The 24,509-nt window shown below is 37.9% G+C and overlaps 2 protein-coding genes across 7 annotated transcripts in view; one reads left to right on the top strand and one right to left on the bottom strand.

Moving 5' to 3' along the window:
* ATXN7 (ataxin 7) overlaps window positions 1-1,364 on the bottom strand; it is a 130,713-nt gene extending 129,349 nt beyond the window's left edge. For 2 of the 3 annotated variants that reach the window (XM_045530693.1, XM_045530699.1), the window contains exon 1: window positions 552-731. The gene's annotated coding sequence lies outside the window, so the exon portion shown is untranslated. Of the gene's footprint in view, window positions 1-551; window positions 732-1,093 lie in introns of those variants that run through there. The other variant, XM_045530694.1, reaches the window with a different exon arrangement.
* On the top strand, window positions 515-24,185 carry THOC7 (THO complex 7). Of its 4 annotated transcripts, XM_045530703.1 has the most exons (9): window positions 1,341-1,450; window positions 4,640-4,731; window positions 18,648-18,765; window positions 19,522-19,649; window positions 19,974-20,060; window positions 21,678-21,735; window positions 22,657-22,723; window positions 22,806-22,875; window positions 23,854-24,185. In XM_045530703.1, exons 2-9 carry the CDS (start codon window positions 4,725-4,727, stop codon window positions 23,919-23,921), a joined length of 603 nt encoding a protein of 200 aa, XP_045386659.1. In that variant the 5' UTR covers window positions 1,341-1,450; window positions 4,640-4,724; the 3' UTR covers window positions 23,922-24,185. The 4 variants fall into 4 exon arrangements, with proteins under 4 accessions (XP_045386656.1, XP_045386657.1, XP_045386659.1 ...); XM_045530700.1 differs by lacking the exons at window positions 1,341-1,450; window positions 4,640-4,731 and adding an exon at window positions 515-585; XM_045530701.1 differs by lacking the exon at window positions 4,640-4,731 and having other exon boundaries at window positions 1,314-1,450.
* The last annotated feature ends 324 nt before the right edge of the window (window positions 24,186-24,509 follow it).

Below are 24,509 nucleotides of genomic sequence, written 5' to 3' on the forward strand. Positions count from 1 at the left end.
GTCATACATTTGCATTTACAACTCCTCTTTTGAAAGAACTGGGTTCGGAAAACAGGGAGAATGAACCCAAAATTTAGTGACGAAACTGAAACAAACAAATTCACCCTACACAACTGCCTGCTTCATCCCGCATATAAAGATGCAAGGTACTAGGGGGAGGGGCAGGAAAATTGGAAATAACGACATGGTTCAACAAAATATCAAACTTGGGTTCAAAACTCATACTCGATCCTGGTGCTAACTGTATCTATCTCCAATGGAGGTCAAATCGGCTAGCTGTATGGGTGCCGGTTTCCTCACCGGCCTTTCTCACCACCTAAACGTTGCCATTTATGAGAAAGCCTTCGAAGTTGGATCAAAGTGACTTTTGGAAAGAGATGCCAATATAATTTGCAGTGTGCTCCAGAAATACGTAACACTATACACAAGGCAACGTTTCTTATGAGCACCGCCCCCCCTTCAACTTCCCTTTAAGACAGGGACAGTCCCATAGACGTTTTTTGAAAATCAAAGAGAAAAACAAATAATAGCACCCCATCATGATCACTGACGAAATTCCGGCTCTGTGGGGGAACTGGGTGTCGGGTAAGAACGACGGGCACACGCTCATGGTCGCTCCGCGAACTCCTCCCGGAGGTCGCCAAGTTTCTCTTTCACCCTTTTTCCCTGCACCCGCCCGAGCCCAGGAAGGAAGGGGGCGGACACAGGGGCCGGAACCCGCGCGACCTGGAACCCGGGGCCTTTTTTTTTTTTTTTTTTTTTTTTTTTAATACCCGGCCGCGCCCCGCGCAAGTGCCCGCGTTCGAGACCCGCCCCGGCGCGCCCGGGCGCCAACTTAGCGGGGACCCCCCGCGCCGCGCCCCCCGGGTGCCCCTAGTCCCACGTCTCCCGGGTTCAGCCCGGTCCCGGCGTCCCGGTCGCCCTCCCCACCCCCCGCAAAGGAGCGACACCCCTCTCCCCCCGGCAACGTCAGCTCGGATGGGTCGGCGGGGGCCCCGGTCACCTTACTGGGACGGAGCCGGAGCCCCGAGCCCGGGCGGCCCGCAGCCCCTGCCGCGCCCCCGCAGCCCTGGCAGCGCCCGGGCGAGCTCACCTGGCGGCGGCCTCCGGGGCGGCCTCTGGGCGTGGGCCGGGCGGGGACAGCTAGGGGGGTGGCGGGGGCCCGCACTGCAGCCGGGGCCGCCGCCGCCGGCCGCCTGGCCTCGCCACCACACGCGCCGGCCGCGGCCGCCCCCGGGGAGCGCGGGGAGCGCGGCGAACGCGAGTCCCGCGGCGGCGGCGGCGCGGCGCGGCTCAGGCGTCGGAGCGGGCGGCCGCGGGCGCCGCCGCCTCCTCCTCCATGGCTGTTTACCCGGCTGCATTGTGGGAGTTTGACCTCCGCAGCCGCCAACCGCCGCCTCAGCTTGCGCCGCCGCCGCCGCCGCGCACGCCATGGGAGCCGTGACTGACGGTGAGGCCCGCTCGCCGCCCCCCGGCCCCCCGGCCTCCCCCGAGACCCCTGGCCGCCTAGGCCGCTTCTGGGCGTCCCTCGGCTTCCCGGGCCGCTTCCCCCGAGCCCTTCAGCCTTTCCAGCTTCTCCCCGGAGCCCCAGGCCTTCCCGGCCGCTTCCCCCGAGCCCCCCTCGGAGCCCCTCGGACTCCCGGGCCGCTCGCCCAGAGGCCGCGCCGGGCACGGGAGGGTGTGTCGGGAGCGCACGGCGGGGGCCGGGACGGCTGCAAGAGGGGCACTGGCGGGCGCGTGGTGCCGCAGGGAGTCCGGGTTTGTCTAAGGATGTGGTGAGGCCCCAGGAGCCGAGAGGGGTAGGAAGTGGTGGAGAGCATGGAACTGGGGGAGCGGAGGGCCTGTGGAGGGCTGGGAGAAAGTGGGAGCTCCAGGCATGGGGCAGGATTCTTAGGACAAACTGGAAACGGGGAGTTCCAAGACTGGAATACTAGGGATGTCAGCGCATGGAGGGTGACACCTGGAGGGGTCCCCTGGGCAGATCCGGAAAGGCCCACAGACAAAGGAGTGCGTTGCAATGAGCCCTTGAACTAGGAATGGGTGGTGGGTGGGGATAGGGAGCTGGGGACATCATCTAAAAGGAACTACTGTGGATGGGGTATCCGGAGGGCCATCAGGAAGTGTACCTGGGAGATGCATGGGAGGCAAGGAGCTACCGTAGGGAAGATGACACTAGGGAAGATCAAGACAGTAAAAGGGGGGGGTGTGTGTGAATGTCTTGGGGAGGGTGGTTTGTCAGCTGGAATGGATTTAGAGGGAGCAGAAGCTGGGTTTGCGGACAGTTGTAAGGGGGCTGGTCTACAGACAGAGCAGAAATAAGGCGACATTTTGGGGAAGGGTGAACAGGCATGATGTGCAACTGGAGGGAAAGCCTAGAGGGCATCTGGTTAGGAAGGAAGGAGGTTCTTTGGCATCTGGGAAGGGCAAATCTAGGGGTGTTGGGTCTATATGAGGAGAAGGTGACCAGTAACTGTAGATGCCTGTGGAGCTCAGTTCTGAAGAGTTGAGGGCCAGCAGGGCCTGCACATGAAGGGGCTAGGCAATGAGAAGAACAAGGGATAGGCCCAAATTTGTGGACTGATAAGGAATAGTGGAGGTGGGAGGCTATTAAAGACCCAGAAGCTTCTTGGGGAATTTTAACTTTCCTTCATTTCAGTTTCGTTTATTCAATAGATTACAGCCTAGAACCAACAGGCAAGACCTTTTCCCCCTCTGAAGTTGCAGTCTGGTGGGAAAGGCACACTGAATAATTTGTTTTAGGGGTGGAAAATATTACCACAGGGAAATGCAAGGTTAGGAACTGCAGGAACCTTTAACAAAGATTGTTTATCCATTCCTAGAGATGGGAAAGCCTCCCTGAAAAAAATTACTCTTAATTCCATTTTTGAAGAATAAATATATTTGGACTGGTGTTCCAGATGGGGAACCACTTGTACAAAGGCCCCAAAGAACCCGGAGCTGGCAAGTATTGGCTAGAATTTAGAAAGTTATGAGCCAGAGATTTCTAAGGGCCATGGAAAGCCATTAAAAGGTTTTAACATTGGTGTAGTGTGATCAGTTTGCATTAAAAAAAGCACACACTATACTATGTGAAGAATGATGAGGGGAAGGGAAAGTGAGGAGCTAAGTAAGTTCCCTCCTCCCTTGCTAACATTTATATAGTACTTATACCTTGTATCAGGCAGTGGTCTAATTATTAACCCCAATTTACAGATGAAACTGGGACACAAAGAGGTTAAATAATTTGCTAATTTGCCCAAGGACGTAAGTTACAGAGCCTAGACTCCAAACCAGGCAGACTGGCTCCAGAGTTCTTGCTGTTCACTATTTCCCATCCTGTCTCTCTGCAGTGGTCCTGGTGAGAGATAATGGGGACTCCTACCTAGATGAGAATGTAGAGAAGTGGACAGTAGGAGGGAAATGTATGAGGTGGAATGTCAGGACTTCAGTGATTAAGTAGATGCTGAGTGGGAGGGGTGGGAGGAGAGGTTAATAATGATCCCAGGATTCTAACTTGACTGTGTGCCTGTTAGTGCTACTTCTCTTATCTGTTGATGGGGAGAAGTCCAGAGAAGCAATAGGTTTTGCCAGATGGGAGATAGGAAGGGAAGATGGGTTCTAGTAAAAGTACTGATAGCAGCCAAGTGCCTTCCACATGCTTGGAGGCCACAGGAATCCCCACCTTGCCACTTACAAGCTCTTTGACCTTGTGTAGGTTAATTAACCTCTGTGAGCCTTGGTTTCATTCTTTATAAATGGAAATAATAATAAAATCCACCTCAGAACATCATTTTAAGGCTCAAACGCACTAAAAGTTGTGAAGGGCTTTGCACTGAGCCCAACGCGTAGTAATGTTCAGTAAATACTATTAAACATAAGAGTTGTTTTACTAATCTCTCTTCCACTTTCCTTTGATGTGGACTGTGCCTTCTCCATCTCTTAATCTGCAGATTGTTGTTTTTTGCCTTTTCTTCAAGACATACCTCAAATATTCCTTCTTCTCTTTCCTAGAAGTAGTTGACCCTTGACTTACTAACCATATTATTTTATGCATATTGCTGCTATAGCCCTCAATACTTTATTTATATGCTTTATGCCAGCAAACACTTAAGGGAACTCACTATAACGAGCAAATATAAAAATTAAATGGGTGAGAAAACAGGGCAAAAGGACCATTGAGACTAAGAAAAACAAAGGGAAGTCAGAAGTGGGGGTGATCCTCAAAAAACAAGAGGTAAAGTCTAGAATGTTAATTAACTAAGCTGTAAGTAACCTGTTTCTCTAGCAGCCATGCCAAGAGGCAGAACCTAGTCTACTTTGTCATCTAGTGTTTGTGAGAGAAGGCACCATGAGATACCCAGGGCAAGCAGTTTTTTTGTGATATAAACTCTAGAGAAAAAGTTCATCTTTGGGGTCCTTATAAACAAAAGCCAGTGTCATATCCTTAATCTCTTTTTAGCATTGAGTATCGTAAAGCTGCTACTTAACACATCCCTTGCTAGGTCAAAGAAGGCTAAATCCCAATTTAGAAAGGCATTCTAAAGCCAATAGACAATGTGGTTTAGGTGGATAGTGGGTAGCTCTGCTGGTTTGGTATAATTCAAATCAAGGTTTTTTTGCTTGTTTGTTTCCTCCATAGAGGAAAAGACGAACTACAGCTTCTTCAGACAATCCTCTGTAAATATGATTTTCCTCAACTGAGCTTTTGAAAAAATCAAGCTGAAATGAGTGGTATGTGTGATCAGTCAACAAGTATCTATTGCATACCTTCTAGGCACAATGTGAGATTGCTGGTTATAGCAGTAAACTAGACAGAGGAGGGCCTTGGCCCCTGCTTGGGGGAGAGCAGCAATAGTGTACAATCAAATAAGTAAAAAGATAATTTCTGAGAAGGAATGTAATTAAGTACTGAAATTAAGTTCTGAGAATAAACTTGATGGAATGATGACAGAGAGTAATAGGGGAGGGCTGCCAACAATTAGGTTAAAATAGGGTAATCAGGTATGACCTTTCTGTAAAGTGACATTTAAAGTGAGACCCGCTGGGGTCAAACATGTGAAGAGCCCAGAAAAGCATTCCATATAGGGGTTAACAACTAGTGCAAAGGCCTGAGGTGAAAACCTCTGCAACCTTTTGGGGAGGATAAAGAAGGCCAGTGGGGCTGGATCTAGGGGCCGGGGCTAGAGCCAGGTGGGCCAGGATGCATGTGGTACAGAAGGAGGTAAAGGGGAGCTCATGAAGAGCCTTGCAGGCCATGGAAAGGAGACTGGACTGTCTTCTGTGGGCACTTGGAAACGATCTGGGCATTTTAAGCAGCAGAGTTCGTTATCCAATTCATCTCTTAGATCATTCTGAGTTGCTGTGTAGAAGAAAGGATTCTAGGAAAGCAAGATCAGAAGCAGGGAGCCCAACGCAAAGTATTCCAAATGAGAGACGTGGGTGTGAATTAGAGCGATGTTAGTGGAAAAGACAGTGAGAAGGGAATGTCCTTAATATCTCGTTCATCCTCCTGAAAAGCACTGGGAGGAGTACCAGTACCTGTCCCTGGAGCTTAGATGAGGGCCAGTGTCCTCTTACAGATTTGAGGTGCCTGGATCACTATCCCCTCATATAATCCCTACATATGGGTCTGCATATCCAACTGGACTGGCAGATCTTGGAAAAGAAGCCATTTATTTCCTGTACTCAATTTGAGGAACTGCCCTGACTCAGAAGGAAAGAGGTACTATATTGCCATTTATCTAGTAGACTGTAGATATTATCACCAGCACTGTTATTTTTATAGATGAAAAAAGGGAGGTCCTGGGCAGTTAGTGACTTACAGTCACACAGCTAGTTTGTGGCAAAGCCATTCTCTCTACTTCCCTTGTTGCCACCCTAGCATTTTGGCTAATTGAAAAACAGCTTAGATGTTGCCACTGGTAAACTATCTTAACAGTTTGTATTTTGTATGTATTAATTTAAAGGGTGTTAAACAGTGTTGGTACCCTGATAGAAATCATTTCAGAAGCACTTTTTGCAGGACAGAGAAGGTTAGGTAGATATATTGATATGCCAGAGCAACACATGAGACGTGAGAAGGGCAGTGGGGTGAGATGTGGCTCTACATTCCTTTTAATAGAGCTTGTTGGTTTTGACAGTAGCTTTTTTAAAACTTAGAAAAGTATAATGCATGGATATATGCTTGTTGAAATTTGAAATAATTGTTTTTAATATGCCTATATGACAGAATAATGGAATTGTACTGGCTTTCTAATAATATAATTCTGTATATTTTTCTATGAATGCAGAGGTGACAATACTCATCTGTAAAAGGATGATAATAGTATATACTTTATGGAGTTGTTTCAAGAATGAAGTATAATAATATATGTAAAGCACTTGGAAGTTGAGTGACCATTTAATTTATTGTGCAAACCAGGACACTTTTCAGAATGAAAGGAAACAAATGGAATGTGTGGTCACCAAGTAGGAGTATATAAATGCTATATAAGTGTTAGCTGCTGTTGTTATTCCTATTTCACTTGCTGATCCAATGTTGATTAGATATTTGTGAGCACAGGATTAATTTAGTTTTTCTTTCACTAGTACCAGTGGATTTGCCCATTTTGTTCCATCCTCTATGGCCCCAGCACCGTACTGTAAATGTTTGAACAAACAGAAAAACAAAGAACCTAAACACTGTTTTTGCTTTTCTTTTTAAATTTAATTTTGACTTAAGTAATTTACTTTGGCATCAACAATTTATTTAGACTGGTCCCAAGTATCTCAGGAGAGATGGATATTTACATAGAGGAATCTAATCATCTTATTTATTGTTCTTTCCACCCACCTTTTATGTGTCTTCTTATATTGTTGATGTTAAAAATTGTGTTAATGGGCCGGACGCAGTGGCTCACACCTGTAATCCTAGCACTCTGGGAGGCCAAGGTGGGTGGGTCGCTCGAGGTCAGGAGTTCGAGACCAGCAAGAGCAAGATCTGGTCTCTACTAAAAATAGAAAGAAATTATCTGGCCAACTAAAAATATATATAGAAAAAATTAGCCGGGCATGGTGGTGCATGCCTGTAGTCCCAGCTACTCGGGAGGCTGAGGCAGTAGGATCACTTAAGCCCAGGAGTTTGAGGTTGCTGTGAGCTAGGCTGATGCCACAGCACTCACTCTAGCCCGGGCAACAAAGTGAGACTCTGTCTCAAAAAAAAAAAAAAAAAAATTGTTTTAATGATTTTAAGTTTCTTGAAAGGAGAGGCCAGGTGTTATTTTAGTTTAAGGAATCTAACACAGTGGGTTATATGTAATTCATCTTAATAACTCATGAGGAGTGTGGTGATCCAATGATAAATGTAACAGGAATCTGCTTGAGCATTGTTTTTACAAGGCCTTAATCTCTCCTCTTCTTAATTTAAAATAGGTCAAGTCAAGCCAGTTTTTTTTTCTTGTTATCAGATCATAACATTGTTAAACAACATAGAGAATTTTTAATACAGAAAAAATACCTCATAATGACAGTTAAGCTGACTACCTAGTTAACTTCTATTAATATTTCAGAAAAGAAAGTAATACATGTCAGAAAATTCAAGAAGAAATATACAAAATGAAAATACTCTCCTCTCCCTGGAGGTTCCAGAATGATTTTTAATGCCTATAAAAGGTAAAAAGCACCTTCTCTGGAGCCACACTCCTGAGTTTGAATTCCAGTTCTACTCCTAACTTCCTGTGATGTTTAATTTAGGGCAAGTTACTTTTAGTTCCTTTTTTGGTAAAATAGAGGTAATAATAGGGCTATTGTGTGGATGAAGTGTATTTATATGTGAAAAGCATCTAGAACAGTACTTAGTATATTTAAGTGCTATGTGTCTGTTAACTAGTATGCTAATATGTACATATGATTGAAAATTTTATACAAACATTTGCACACTTGTCAATTTAATACCATTAAGTACATATGATATATATACTTCTGTATTTAATGATGTATCATGGAGCTCTTTTGAATATAGATCTATCTCATTCTTTTGTATCAATGTGTCATAATCTATTAATTTTTTAAACTAATCCCCTGTTGACACTTAGTTTATTTTCAGTTTTTTACTCTTTTTTTTTAATTTATCTTTTTTATTTTCTTTTTTTCATATTTTTGTTCCTTTGATTTTTTCATCCACTTTGTATGGAAAAAGAGATCAGTTTTCCATAACACCGAAATTTCTGTAACTAAATAGTGTTACAGTGGAGATATTTGCAATCTTTTTGTATACTTGTGGGAATAATTTCTAAAAGACAGGTCAAAAGGAATATGTGTTTTAAAGTTTAATACGTATTGCTAAATTGTTCTAGTAGCCAGCTGTTTTTTTCTACTATAATCCTGTCTCAAATTGTTATCCTTTCCTGTGGTTTTCAATTTGATCTAGAGTGTATAGGCCAAAAAAAAATCCGTTCCTGGGCTGTCATACCTGCAGAACTTTTTGCTAAACAGCACTTAGAAAGGAAATGCTAATTCCACTGGTAGATCACAAGATAACTAGTTCCTAACCGCAGGTGAGATTGTAGCCCACTCTCAAAGGAATACATATTTGACCTTACCGGAAATTTAGCCCTAGGAGGAAGTTACATAACAGTGAGGCTGTTGTCAAGCCTTGACTTGTCACTAAAGCAGTGCTGGGAGTTGGCCCACCATTATCTTTCAAATTGTTTTCCTCTTTCCTTTTGTTGAATATTTGCTCCAAGATGTTTTGTAATCAAGGTTTTAATAGCAACTGTAGGGGAATAACAATTGTGGGTTGAAAAGAGTATTAGTCTGGGTTTATGAGAAATTATCCTTTTCACAATTAAATGAGAGCATAGCTAAAATGGCTTTATTATCTGACCAAATGCCTGGGAGAGTTGATCTATTGACTGTAAAGAAGTAATTTCTTTCTGACTTTCTGTTTATTCTTCCTGCATCTCTAACCCCTTGAAAGGACTTTTGAAGCTTATTTAGTGTCTTAAGTAATTTTGTATTTCTCCTGGGTATATGTTGGCATATGAAACAAGAAGGGGTCTAAAATACATCTCAATTTTGCAAGTAAATGTTTACTTTTCAGCATAATCATATCATAACTGATTTTAAAGTGGTTTTAAGGGACATATTTTGTATGCATAATTATGGTACAACATATAACTGAATACAATAGGAAATCATAAGTTCTATAATTGTGGTAATAGTCTACTGTTAAACCAATCCTGAATTTTATGTCTTTGGTGGTTAACATTTCAGTTAGGCATACTGGATATGGGGAATTTTGATAAGCAAAAATATTTCTCATGCCCCTGCCTGTTGTACAATATACACTAGCCATTAGTGGTGATATTACTTATAAATTAATATAAGTTAACTGCTGCCTCCTTTTCCTGACTTAAATTCACACTCCATAGTCTTTCCAGGAACTAATGCATAGTGTTACCCAGCACTTTTCCTACAATACTAAAACCAGGTGGAAAACCATGATCCTAAGGGCCAGTGTTAAGTATTTTTGTTTAAAAGTCCTTTCCAGATGATGTTGATCCTTATAATCAGTAAAGAAAGTGATCATGACAGCTAAGGAATAAGTATTGTTGATAACATCGATAAAATAGTTTCTAAGGCATTTTTAATGTTCTTATAGGAGGGACCAAGACTTGCCTGAATTATTAATATAAACATTCAGAGTGCTTACAGAGGGCTTCAAGCATGATAGTTTATGAAGTATGTTTGTATAGTAAACAAAACATGTTCTAGATGTGTTCAGTGTGGAGCTAATTGCTAAGTTGTCATTAAAAATAATAATGCTCATTCCACATGTGTTAGAAACAGTCAGCAGCAGGCCATCTTTAAATTTAAAAAGAACAGAGACTGTTCTCAAACTGGGAACATACATTTTTATTGTGTTGCTGTTGGAGCTGTGCTCTCCACTTTACATATGTTACTTCAGTAATTATTTTTAAATTAATATTTATTCATTTTCTTGTTTATTTGTTTATTTTAAGAGACAGGGGCTCACTCTGTCTCCTAGGCTAGAGTGCAGTGGTATGATCATAGCTCACTGCAACCTTGAATTCCTGGGCTCAAGTGATCCTCCTGCCTCAGCCTCCTGAGTAGCTGGGACTACAGCTGCATGTCATCATACCTAGCTGATTTTTTGTTATTTTTTTGTAGAGATGAGGTCTCCCTATGTTGCCTAGGCTGGTCTCTAACTCCTGGCCTCAAGTGATCCTCTCACCTCAGCCTCCCAAAGTGTTAGGATTATAGGCATGAGCCACCATACCTGGCCTTATTTCAGTAATTCTTAGCCACAGGGAGTTTTCTTGGCAGCAACTGTCTACACACTGTTTAAGATAGAAATATTGTGACCTTGCAATAAGTTTGAGACAGAAGCAAATTTGTGAGGAATCATAGCTGGGGAAAATTTTGTGTCTATAAATGTATCTACATAGATACATCCATAGATAAATCTTCAACATTTACTCTTTAACATTTCTACGATGATACCAGTTGTGGATTAAATTTAACATAAAGATAAGGATAATAAATTGTTTGTTTTCCCCGTATTGCATTCCTTCTATAATTTTATTTCTATAAATTTTCACAACAGTCCTGCAAAGTAGATAGCATTGTTCCCATTTTACAGATGAGATAAAATGTTGCTCTAATGTGCATATACACTCATGCACACACAAAGTAAACATGAGTGGGCTAACCAAAACATTGGCTCTAGGTTTTGATTTCTGGCCCAGGGTATGGGCTGTAAGGAGGTGTACTTAGACTGAAGAGGGATAGGGCTGAAGTGGAAAGAGAGCCTGTGAATGCCTGGACAGGGAATCTGCTGTGCTCCCACTCATGCCCGCCCAATGTTGGTATTGGCCCCTGCCTTTTCCTAACCAAGTCTCTGTTCAGTTCTAACCTGCCTTCCAGGACCTGTGATTTTAATTTCCCCTCTTTTCAGTTCAGGCCATTTTAGGTCCTACCTGCATGTGCTTTGGTAGCCTTCTAACTAGCCTCCTGCCTCTGTAGTTTCCCACTTACGGTCTATTTTGTACATTGCCTTGAGTTTGACTCTCCTAAAAAGTTCGGTCCATGAATCTTTATCAACTCCCAGTTGCCTACTGGCAAGGTTTGCATTTACTAGTATGGTATTTATTAGTCCAGACTCCTACCATCTGACCTCTAACTGGCTTTGTATCTTTAGTCTTTGCTATTTGTCTTCATTCATCCAGCCTCCCTGGTGTTCTAGTGTACCAGTGCTCCAGATCCAGCCTTTCATTGCCCCACCTCTGCTAGAGCTTACAGCTTTCTCCCTGCCTGGGGTTGGGGAAAGGAAAAGACTTGAGCTTTCTTTCTTTTTCAAACAACAACAGCTAACAGATTTTGAGTACTCCTGTGGTCCAAAAATCAAATAATATCAAAAGATATTCTACCATCTTCCATCCTATCCCCCATCTACCTGACTTATACTTTCTCTTCCCTTGGTATAAAACTTTTTATTAGTTTCTTGTATATCCTTCCAGGGTACCTATGCAAATATGAGCACATATAAATATATGTTCTTATTTCCCCCCATGTTTATATGAAAGGGAGCATATCATATATACTGCTCTTCTCCTTGCTTCTTTAACAAGTTATCTTAAGTAATCACTCTGTGTCAGTACATAGAGCACTTTCTTATTCTTTTTTATGGCTTGATAATATTCCATCATGTTCTTGTACCGTAATTTGTGTAATTAGTCCCCTGTTGATGGACATTCAGGTTGTTTCCAATATTTTATTATAATGTTCCAGTGTTCATATTGCATATATGCAGGTATATCTGGGATTGTTGGGTCAAAGGCAGTGTGTTATTTATAGACCAATGCTCTGAGAGATCCCTTTTGTTCCAAGACAAGGGCCCAAATCCAGCCTTGCATCAGTGTACTTTTGATACTAGTGCACAGATTTTAGAAAAACTTGTAAATAATTCCCTTTTAATTTTAGCTAACTTGATCACACGTAAAATTTCTTTCATGAGATTAATCTTCCACAAACTTACAGTTTGCTTAAACCTTCAGTTTTGTCTTTTACTTCCTTTTTTTATACTGGCATTCTACCTTAGGATGAAAATTGACTTTCCTTTTCCCCATATCATTTTGACCACAAAGTTCTCTCTCACGCAAAGGAAAAAATTACTCGTCCTTTTCATCTTTCTTTACCAAAAACACATCCTCATGCTTACAACTTTTTTTTTTTCATCTTTCCTACTTAATAGTTCCTTCCTGCCTTGTTTCTGTTTCCTTCTTAAATCCATATGTTGAAACAACCTTCAAATAACCTCTGAATGAGGTGAAATTGCTCTTTTTTAACAAAAAATATATCCTCTTGTCTTTTTACAGTTTTCAACACCAAAACCACATCTTACTTTCCTCATATACTTTGCATACAAAATTGTTTTCTTTTCTAGTAGTTTTAATTACATATGTTAGAAGTTTATACTCAGTAACCTTAATTTTTTGTGCAAACCTATTAAGCAATTTGAACAATACCAACATTCTATGAATATAATTTATGATTTCTAGAAATATGTACTTCTTCACAGAACAATTGTTTCTGTGTTTACTAAGATATCCAAATATATTTAGCTTCTCTATTCACATATTAATAAAATAAGATGCCAAAGATATAAATTTTAAGCTTATGCGTAATAATAAATGCTTTAGTATTTTAACTTACTTAAGGACCTGAACATTTAATGAGTATCTATTACTTAATTTCACTTTCAGGTTTTAAGTTCCAAAAATATTTTTTTTTGACATCATAAAAAATTCATTTATAAATATTTATGCCATTTATATTTACTTAATTTACCTAATTTTAACAATGATGTTTGAATAATTTCTGAAAATTTAATGAGACATTGAATAAAACTAGCCATTATCTCAAATTATTTTCCTGTTGACCGTTTTTTCCAGCATGCAAATGTTAGGCAGTTGTCACCTAAGCAAGAATCCTAAAGTTTTATATATATGTGAGTATTTTGCTCATCAAAAGACACAACTGTTTTCATTAAACCAACAATATTAAACTAATCTTATTTACCCAAGATTATTTATTTATTTCAAAATATTAAGGGGGTACAAATGTTTTTGTTACATGGATATCTTGTATAATCCTTAAATCAGGGCTTTTGGTGTGCCTGTTACCAGAATAGTATTCATTGTACCCAATAGGTAAGTTTTTATCTTTCACTGTCCCTCCCACGCTTCCGCATTCTTATGGTTTCCAGTGTCCTCTATGTCTCTTTGTGCCTGTGTGTATCCATCGTTTAGCTCCCACTTATTAATGAGTACATATTATTTACCAAAGATTTCTCCAACTCAAGTGAACTAAAAGGCATTTGAGTTAGGTTCTAATTTTTTGATAAAGCATTTGATTTAAGCACTTTTTTCTTTAAGCGAATTAATTAGAGCTCTCTCTAATTAATAGAGAAATATCACACATAACACATATACATATAGACATACAGACACCCAGGCAGTAGCAGATCTTATAGCTTCATTTGCCAGTTTTCAAATAGTTATTCTCCTTCCTTTGACTATCAATCAATCTTCTGATTACTTGTTCTATTGCTCTAAATAGTTGGTAGCCAGGCAACCCTAAATTTGCACTTCCAAAGGGATGGCTCCCACATGAAATAAGGTAGACAATTTACAGAACTTAGATCTAAACACTGTTATTTGCTGGAACAAAGAAAGACATAGGTGGAGGCCCGGTTAAGACAAGATGGATGGGATAAGCTCCTCAAACAAAGGTAAAGTTGGTTTTGTAAACTTTTAGCATCTTTCCCATCGTAAAAATTTCTGGTGGTTTAGACGCAGAGAGGTAGACAATCTTACAAAGAGAGATTTCCTTTATAGATGTAATTTTCTTTTATAGAGAGTTTCAAAATAGCTAGGTAAATGTCAGAAAGTTGTATTTTGGAGACCTTAGTTCCATAGACAGTCTTTTCAATTTAGCTTGTTTCTTAATTAGTTTATCAACCTCTTGTTGGAGCCCTTTAAGGAATAGGGCAAAGAATAACCAGTAGAAACTTACTGGAACTTCCCTCAGAGGCCCACCAGTCCTGATGGTTAACATGGAGATTATAATCAGAGGGTGGGTATCCTGTTTTTAGGGGCTTTCCTCGAAGTCTTTTCGGGCAGTCTTTTATCCGGTGTCATGATTGTTTGCACAAATGGCAATACGTTTTTGGAAACTCCTGTTTTAGGGGTTGCTTATTTGGGAAAGTGCCCTGGGACAGACCTAAATATTCAGGTTGTTGTCATGGAGATGAAACACCTTGGGAATGGCTTTGAAAAGGTCTTTTGCAATATTTTGAGCTTTGTCTGTCCCATAAGCAGACCCGGTGGAGCTTGTGGGGTCCTTGTTACCATTCTTAGAAGAATACCATTCTGCCTCTTTTATTCATTCTGGGCCTACCTGGGTCTCACCAACATGTGTATTCGTTGACAGAGGTCAGTTATCCCAGGCCATAAGTTATAATTAAGACCCTGAATTCTTCAAAAAACTTTTAAAGCTTTTCTCTAGGTTTAGGAAAATTTAAAAATATGGCCCTGAAGTCCATTTTTGTCCAGGGGATTGTAAGTCACTCGGGGATTATCCCTGAATTTTCAGGTGATTCTCTTATAAAGAAACTGTTTAACTGTTTTTTCAGGGAAGAAAGTCAATTCAGACAGAGTTGGTAGACTGTGAATATTCAGGCAAAGTAAGATAGAAGGGAGTCGTAAGAGTTACCTGAGTTTTACTGTCTTGGTATGAGCGATATCTTGCATTTTCATTAGCTCTTTGCAGTGAATCTTTTTAAAAGGTGATTTTAGAATCATGTTGTCTCTTTGAGGCTTCTGAATGCCAATAAAACTCCCGTTCTCTCTGCCTAATTCGGGAGGCTTGGGGTTCTAGTGTACTTCTTAGATGAACAGTCTTTCTCATCTGGAGCATTCCATATAATGGCCATTATAATTCTGGCTTAACTTTGGTAGGATTTTGTGACTTTTGTAAATAAGTATTTGTAACTTCCAAATTCTATACCTTGTTCTATACCTAATTCTATACCTTGTTCCTCATTTCCATCTGAGACCTCGTCAGGATGTACTTTACTGTCCATATATGTCTACCAACATTCTGATCACATCCAGTTAAGTAATCCCTAAGAAGATTTAGACTCTACATAGTTCTGGAGTCCTCTGAGCCCTCACCAGAATTGCCCTTAATGCTCCATTCACAGCAATACAACCTATTTCCAGCACTCACTTCAAAAGTCTTCCAGACACACTACTCATTACCCTGTTCCGAAGCTGCTTCCATAATTTATAAACAGCAGAAGTTTATTCAACTCATAGTCTGGAGGCTGTGGAGTTTATCAAGGGGCCACATCTGGTGAGTGCCGTCCTGCTGGGTCATAACATGGCAGGAGGTATCACGTGGTAAGAGAGCGTGTGAGACAGAGGAAATGGAGCCAAACTCATCTTTGTATCAGGAGCCCACTCCCAGGATAGCTAATCCACTTCCATAATAACCACATTAATCCATCCTTGAGGGCAAAGCCCTCATGACCTAATCACCTCTTAGTGGATCTACCTCTTAATACTATCACAATGGCAGTAGATTTCTTCCTTTTTTTATGTATGTATTTTAATTTCACAGATAACATTTTATGTTTTTATCACATACAACATGATTTTCCATAAATAAATATACATTGGGGAATGATTAGCTAATTAACAAATGCATTACCTCACATTTTTGTGGTGAAAACACAGTAACATCCCCTCACTTTACTTTTCTCAAGAATACAATGTATCATCATTAACTATAGTCATCTTGCTGTACAATATATGTCTTGAAACTTAGTCCTCCTATCTAACTGTAATTATGTATCCTTCGACCAGTATCCCCCCATCTCCCCCCTCTCTACCTACCCCAGGCTCTGTTACCCACTATTATACTCTCTACTTCTACAAGATCAACTTTTTTGGATTCTACATACAAGTGAGATCATGCAGTACTTTTCTTTCTGTGCCTGGCTTATCACTTAATATAATATCCTCCAGATTCATCCATGTTGTCAAAAATGACAGAATTTCCATCTTTCATATGGCTGAATAGTATTCCATTGTTTGTACGTATATACCACATTTTCTTTATCCATTTATCCCTTGGTAGACACTTAGATTGATTCCCTATCTTGGCTATGGTGAATAGTGGTACTATAAATGTGGGAGTGCAAATGTCTCTTTGACATACTGATTTTGTTTTGGATATATACCCAGTAGTAGGATTGCTGAATCATATGGTAGTTCTATTTTTAACTTTTTGAGGAGCTTCCATACAGTTTTTCACAATGGCTGTACAAATTTGCATTCCTACCCACAGTGTATGAGGGTTCACCTTTCTTCAAGTCCTTTCCAACACTTGTTATCTTTAAGATAATAGCCATTCTTTCACTGTGGTGAGGTGGTATCTCATTGTGACTTTGATTTTCATGTCCTTGATTAGTGATATTGAGCATTTTTTCATATTCCTGTTGGTCATTTGTATTATCTTCTTTTGAGAAATGTCTATTCAGGTCATCACAATGGCAATTAAATTTCAACTTGTGTTTTGGGGGAGACATGCATACCATAGCATCAAACTTTAAAAATCTCTTGAAAAATCAGTTCTAGTAATGGCTTCTCTCTCAGTCAACGCATTCACTCCCCAGTTTCCCTCAGATGTTATTTGCCTATTCCCTGAATGCATTTACGTTTGAAATTCCCAGTCCTCAATAAAGTAGGAGGCCTGGGTGTCTGGGAAGAAGATGGGATTTCTTGGGGACTTGAGCAGAAATAACAAGACTAGCAAAAGAATTGGATAGCATCAATGCCAACAGATTGCCTCACTCACTAGATGTTTCCTTTTATTTTAATAAAGTTAAAACATTTATAGTAAAAAAAATCAATTTATTTTCTTCATTTTAATCTCTTCAAAAACAAAGACTGTTTCATTTGTCTCAGTCTCTTCAAATAATGTTGGTGGCTAAAAACTGAAAGCATTAGTTTGCATTTTTAAAATATAAAACAAAAACACCTGATGAATCTGTTACTTGAGCAGTATGTCAAAGCCTTGACTCTGAGAACCAAACCCAATTCTGAAAATGTTTATCTGATGTTATCACAGAATATATTTTAAAACTGGACCCATCTGCCTTCCAAAGTTTATCTCCATTGCACCTGCACTCAGAAATACTTCTGCCCCCACACAGGAACTATTGTTTAAAGATTTTGCTGTTGATTCATCATGCAGGCTTTCCAGGAATTATTCACACTTTAAAATTTATTTTAAAAAAATAATGCATGCACGTGGTAAAACAAAACAAAACACCCCAAAAATTCTACAAAGGCATGAAGGAAAATTACATCTTTTCCCATCTCTATCTGTAGTCCCTCTTGCCAGAAATAACCACTATTACCAATTTCCTGTGGATCCTTCCAAAGATATTCTCCGAATGGACACATACACTTGTGATGTGCACACACATGAGGGAGCATACCGTATGTGGTTCTCTGCACCTGTTTTGTTTTTTTACTTAACACATCTAAGGATATTTTTCTGGCATCAGTATATACGCTGCACTCTTCTGGCTACATACTATTACATTATATTAATATTTCCTAATTCACCTTACTTGTGAATGTTTAGATTTACAATCTTTTTGCTATAAACACCACCACTAGGAACATCCCTTTATGTCTGTGCATGGGTACCTATATATCTATAGGATGCATTTTTAGAATTGGAATTATGGGTTATCAGATCTTTTGATTTTTGCCAATCTGATAGATGAAAAATGATATTTTGTTACAATTTTAATTTGCCTTTCTTCTGTTATGATCTGGCATTATTTTGTCCAGGTAAGAACACAAGCTCAGGACTGCCAGGCAGGCAGGCTGAGACGCCACTTGTTACTCATCATCATCATCTGCATTGCTTTTCTGTTCCTTTTTCTCTGGGGGAATAGGGGAGACAGTCTTGTTAAAAAAAATTTCAAATGGGGAAGAAATATTACACATAGGATAACTAAATTATACTTTTATTTAACGAATCCATTCCTTTTTCTGTGACCCATCTTATTCTCTTTTCCTGTTCTGCTACTACATCTTTTAAATCTTTTCTTTCTATTCCTCTTACCAGTGCCTCCCACTAGCCAGGGACGTGAACATTCCAGACTTAAATCTGTCTGGACAGGTTTTTTTCAAAAACTGTTGTCAGAATTACTGGCTTATTTCCTTCATTGCACTGAAAATTACTTCTACTCTACCACCCAGTAGAATGCCAACTCTGTGAGGACAAGGCTTTTCACTGCTATAACTCCAACCCCTAGAATAGTGCCTGACATACAATAGATGCGTAGTAGTGTTTCTTTTTTCTTTAATATATAAATATTTTTATTGTGTGAAATATACATAACAAAATTTGCCATTTTAGCTAGCTATGTTTAAATGTACAGTTCATTGGCATTAGGCATATTTACATTTCAGGAATTTTCTTTTGAATGAAGTTATTTTGTGCTTGAAAGTTACCAAGAACCAGATGGTCATTTTAATTCACGTTACCCTTCTTTCATCTAGATGAAGTCATAAGGAAACGTCTCCTAATTGATGGAGATGGTGCTGGAGATGATCGGAGAATAAATCTGCTGGTAAAGAGTTTCATTAAATGGTGCAACTCTGGATCCCAGGAAGAAGGGTATTTCATTTCACTGTTGTTTCAATACCAATGTCCTGATGTGATTTTAGATCATATATTAAGATTGTGTTAATATTTCAAATTTTCACTCACCTTAAATGTCCCGTGGAATCAACTCGTGATTAATCAAGAGTAGATTTTTCTGGCTTTCTCTTCAGAGGCCTCCCTTATGTTTATTAAAATGTGCAGAAGGCAGAGTGGTAAGAAGAAATACTAAATTCAGGCTCATTAATTTGATTCCTTTTAGCAGGTAAATCTTTGATAAGGTAAAATATCTAAAGAAATTTTCTCCTTTGTTGACAATTAAAAGTTGCTACAATATGTGTGTATATATATTCTTAATAATTTTTTTAACATAGAAAGTTTTTTCTCATTTGAACTGGCTTTCCACATAAATAAATAATTGCATAGAGTGAAAAAATTGTGAGAACAGAATTGTGAACATAAGCCATCTTAATCAAAATAATTTTGAAAGTGTTTTAAACAAAATTCAGATAATTGTTTGAATTAAGCCTGTATTGATGCAAACAACAGTCCCATCTTTGCATTTGTAACTAAAGCAGTTTAAAAATTTAGGTGTACCGCATTTGGAGAGAAAAAACATAAGGGACAGATACTCTATATTGTTTTAAATAAAGCAAATGATTCTCTTAGAATTTGGTATGATTTAAGTAGCACATCGTTGGCTGCATTATAATAGCTCAACTTTGGCAACCCACAAACATCTTTATTCTGATTTTGTCTCTTTTTCATCAGATACAGCCAGTACCAACGCATGCTGAGCACACTGTCTCAATGTGAATTTTCAATGGGCAAAACTTTGTTGGTATATGACATGAATCTAAGAGAAATGGAAAATTATGAAAAAATTTACAAAGAAATAGGTAAAGAAACTTAAAGTAATTAATGTTTCTATCTGTAATTTTATGTTTAATGGTCTAAAAGGAACAATACCTGCTAACAGTTTTCTTTGGTCAATGGTAAAGGATAACAACAATGACAATGTTAATGGAAAGAATATAGTAAATGTTAACTACAAAAATGTATATTTTGATATGATACAGTATTTTGGGTTACGGCCATTTTTTTAAATGCCAGTGTCTATTTTGTTAGCAGTGAAACTTCAATTTAGAAACGTGTTTTAAAACTGAAAATGGATGGAGATTATAGATGTTGTTATAACTATCTTTAAAAACCTTTTTATATAGAATGCAGCATTGCTGGAGCACATGAAAAAATTGCTGAGTGCAAAAAGCAAATTCTTCAAGCAAAACGAATACGAAAAAATCGCCAAGGTAAGGGTTTTGAGGGATTTAGTGTGCAAATACTTTATTACCGACTGGTATTTTCATGCAGTTTTTAATGTTATGAGGTAAAACCTGTGGCCAGAATTAATCTGAATTACAATAAAGAATTAGGAACTACATTTAATTCTGTAAAACTATATTATTCTTTAAGATAAGGAAGAAGGAAGGGTATACTGAAAAAAATGTTTTTGTTGGATTGTATTGATTAGTATTTTTCTTTCTTTTTTTCAATCCAAGTATTTCTTAAGTATTAATTTTTTACTATCTTCAGACTCTGCTGCCTAAATAATGTTATGGTTAATTGGCAGAGAAGACTTACATAATAAACACACTAGATTTAGGGTTTTGTTTTTTTGTTTGTTTAATGGAACTACTTTCAAAAAAAAGAAAAAGAATTTAAACCCAATGAGTTTTTATTAAGTACAAAGCAAACAAACATTTATAGGCTGCTTCAATATCTAATAAGAAGGTTAATGTTTCATTTCATTCTAATCTCTTATTTTTAAATTAGGATATGTCCATACACAGTTTGTAAAAACTAATTCAAAATAATTTTTAATGGCAGAGGCATTGCTCCTCCTATGTTGTAAATTGGAGAAAAATAAAAATAAAAAACATAATGTGTAATCACAACTGTGACATACATATGAAAAACTAGAAGGAAATAGAAAATGTTAATGGTGATTTTGGGGTTGTGGGTTTTTATAGCTTACGTTCCTTTTTTTTGTTTTTTGTTTGTTTTATATCATTTTACACTGAGCATATATTATTTTGTAATCCAAATTTTTTTATTTAAAAAAAAATCACACTATTATTGAATTAATATGCTGAGTTCTAAAACAAAGAACTTCACCTTTTAATGAGCTAATTAAGATGAAGTTCAATTCCATATTTTTAAAAGTTGGTTTTTTGCATTTAGTCTAAAATAAGTTTCAATGGCCAATTTACAGCAAGATATACCAACTTGTTAGTAATTATTATCAGTTCTAAAGTAATTTAAAAATATTTTATAAACAGTGTTTTGTTGGTTAATGAGGGGTTTAAGTGAATCCTGACATTGATCATTTCATAAGAAAGTTTAACAAGGAGTTACATGACTTATCTTGGAGGTCTTAGTGGAGCAGAAACAAGGACCTAAATTTTAAATTATTTAAGTTTCTGAAATCTTTATCTTTAGAGTTAATGAGAAGTGTAATTTGCTGTTGACTAATATCTGAAATTGATGGTAGGATATATTTACTTCACTGATTTTTTTTTTCTGGGCAGATAATGAATAAGACATTTTCAGAATCAGTATACTTGATGATCAATAATGACTTCAGTTCATTTATGCTTATGCTGACCTCTTATATTCTGTCCAGGACATATACATGGAGAAACTGATTTGGGAGCTAAAGTCCCTGTTTGAAACACTTTTGATGTCACATACCATTACAATTATAGCTGAATCAAGTAAAGCTGGCAATACTCTTTGCATCTTTCAATGTTTTAATTTCTTGATGTACTAGGAAACTGATTAGGAGAGATTTGTGATATTACACATTTTTTTTTGATAATCCAGGTTCAATAAAACCTTAGTTTGGAAAATATTTTTTTGTCTTTCAGAATATGATGCTTTGGCAAAAGTGATCCAGCATCATCCAGACAGGCATGAGACATTAAAGTAAGTGTAGAGATTTACTTTGAAAGGAACTAACATTTATACTAGTCTATGTTCAAATACTAGCCTATGCATTTCATTTTTACAGAAATACATAATATGTTTGAAAAGGAGGGATCAGATCTTCAATATTATATATTCTAATAATACTTGATTAGATTTTTTCTTCCTCTCACCTTACTGCCTATATTTTAGGTCTAAAATAAATGCATATCATATGCATCATAGGAAAATGGATAAACAAAACATGATTTATTCATATTTATTCATATAGTAGAATACTAAATAGCAGTTAGAATAAACTAGATATGCAGTTTTAAACACACATCTCAAAACATAATCAGTGGGGAAAAAAGACAATGAATTTTAAATTATTTCCAAGTTTCTGAATTACATAGAGAATAATAATCGTTTGTAAAAGTTAGAACCCTTCCTAAAATATTATATACTAGTACTCTATATTATTCAGGGATGCAAATATTTGCCTTAAAAAAAGATAGAAATGATATAAGGGTTGCCTGAGTGGAAGGTAGAGGAGGAAAAAAGCCTGAGATAAAGGACTTGGGGTAAGGTTCAAAAAGAGCATTTCAAGTTAATTGGCAATGTTTTATTTCTTTTACAAAAAAAAAAAAAAAATTCTTAAAGTTCAGTATGACAAAATTTGGGGGTCTTGTTATTGTATTATCTATATTTTCCTATGCTTTAAAAATTTATCTAAAAATGTTATTTTAATGAAAATACGTGTAAATTTAGAAGTTAAATAAGAAATCATTCTCAGCTTTAAAAGTCTTACCATAATGGAGTGTTATAACTCTTTATCCTTTTTTTATGTTTAAAATTCTATTTAGTTACTAAAAAGTTAGATGTTAATTATAAATTCTCTTCCCCCAATTAGCAAAATATAACACTGTTTGTTTTTTCCAGGGAACTAGAGGCTCTGGGGAAAGAATTAGAGCATCTCTCACATATTAAAGAAAGCGTTGAAGATAAGGTATTTACATATATGTGTTAGCCTTTGTGATGTCTATATGTTTATAGATCAATTTGTATAATTTTTTTTTTTGTTAACATAGCTGGAGTTGAGACGGAAACAGTTTCACGTTCTTCTTAGTACCATCCATGAACTTCAGCAAACACTGGAAAGTAAGTAGAAATCACTCAAAATGAATGTGTATGAAGATTTTTAAATGATTCATTCCTTTGGGAGCTTGTTTGGTGGTTCTAGCAGGGAAGCGCAGCTAGTTGTATACCCTTGACTAAAGAATGGTCCTCCTGTATGGTCCTCCTGTATTGGGGAAGGTCGTCCTCTTCGACTGAGCCCGCAGCTTCAGGAGGGAGGCACATGGAGTAGTGAGGGAGGAAGGAGACACCCACCTAGCCAGCCAGATCAACCAAATCAACCCAGGTGATCAATGGGGTGACAGATGTCGCAGCCAGATTGCCCTCATATCCAGGTAGGCCTTTTAGAATACACATCTCGGAGAGAGGAGAAACCATCAATTTCTGAACAAGAGTATAGCTGGATGACATTAGAAAAAGCACTCATGTTCAATTTTCTGAATATATGTAGAAAATTCTTATTTTGTAGTAGTACGTGATTTAAATACATACCTACTGGTTTAAATTAAGAAACATTCAAGAATGATAGATTTGGAATTATTCTTGGTTTATAATAGTTTATTACTCTAAAGTAATGCTGAGGACCCAGGCAGGTGATAAGAAGTACATAAGAACATTTGCACATCCAGTGAATGATGGGTGCTTTGGGGAACTGGAGACTTGCTCTTTGTATTGACTGTAGACAATCAGAAATTTCTGTGTGTTACCTGATATGCTGACTGTTTTCAAGAAAAGCCTAAGATCTAGACTTTTTTTGTAGTGAAATCTATCACACAGATTTAAAATTTTGATTCAACTTATAACAACAACCAAAACCGCATTTTTTTTTCTTGTGTCACTTTTAAAACCGAATACTTACATGGACCACATTCTTAGGCTGCCATTTTGCTATCTTTGCTTTAAATATATTAACTAATAAAGGCTAAACATATTTTTATGTCTTCATTAAACATAAAATTTAGGCAAATTCAACTAAACTTTATGTTTCTTTCTCAATTACAGATGATGAAAAGCTCTCAGAGGTAGAAGAAGCTCAAGAAACAAGCATGGAAACAAATCCTAAGCCTTAGATAAGCTAATCACCCACCATTCCTCAGAATATTGAAATAGCTACATGATCTTTAGGTGTGTTTAAAATTTGTTGTGCTCTTGAGATATTTAAAGTTTTGGCAGTGAAATATTTTGCTTTTAAATATTCATGTACATTTCATTCATATGTCTTCACATAAAGGAAAATGATCTCAGTATAGATTTCTTTTAATTGAAATGCATTTTTTATTCTTGAGAGGTAGGAAACAATGTCCAAAAATGTTTAATAAAATATTTTCAAACTGGATGTGTTTTTGTTCATTAGTATTCTAGGTAGTTTTTAACTGGTAACATTGATTGGCTTATAAAATAAGTTGAAGATTATGAGAAGGTGGCATTTCTAGGATGTACATGAGAAAATGGGTCAATTTCTCATGTTAGCATTTTTGAAAATGGAGTCCATGAATACACTTTTGGAGGCCCAAGAACCTATAAAATTATGTGCAAAATATTGATGGTGTTTGCTTATTGTGGGGAGAGTTTCCATGATGTTAAGAATTACTGCTGTGAGAGGTAATTACAAAATGCAGAGTAAATTAGTGTACGTTACTTTCTATATGTTTGTCCCT

The sequence above is a fragment of the Lemur catta genome, chromosome 18 (genome assembly GCF_020740605.2).
Source record: "Lemur catta isolate mLemCat1 chromosome 18, mLemCat1.pri, whole genome shotgun sequence".
Lineage (NCBI taxonomy): Eukaryota > Metazoa > Chordata > Mammalia > Primates > Lemuridae > Lemur > Lemur catta.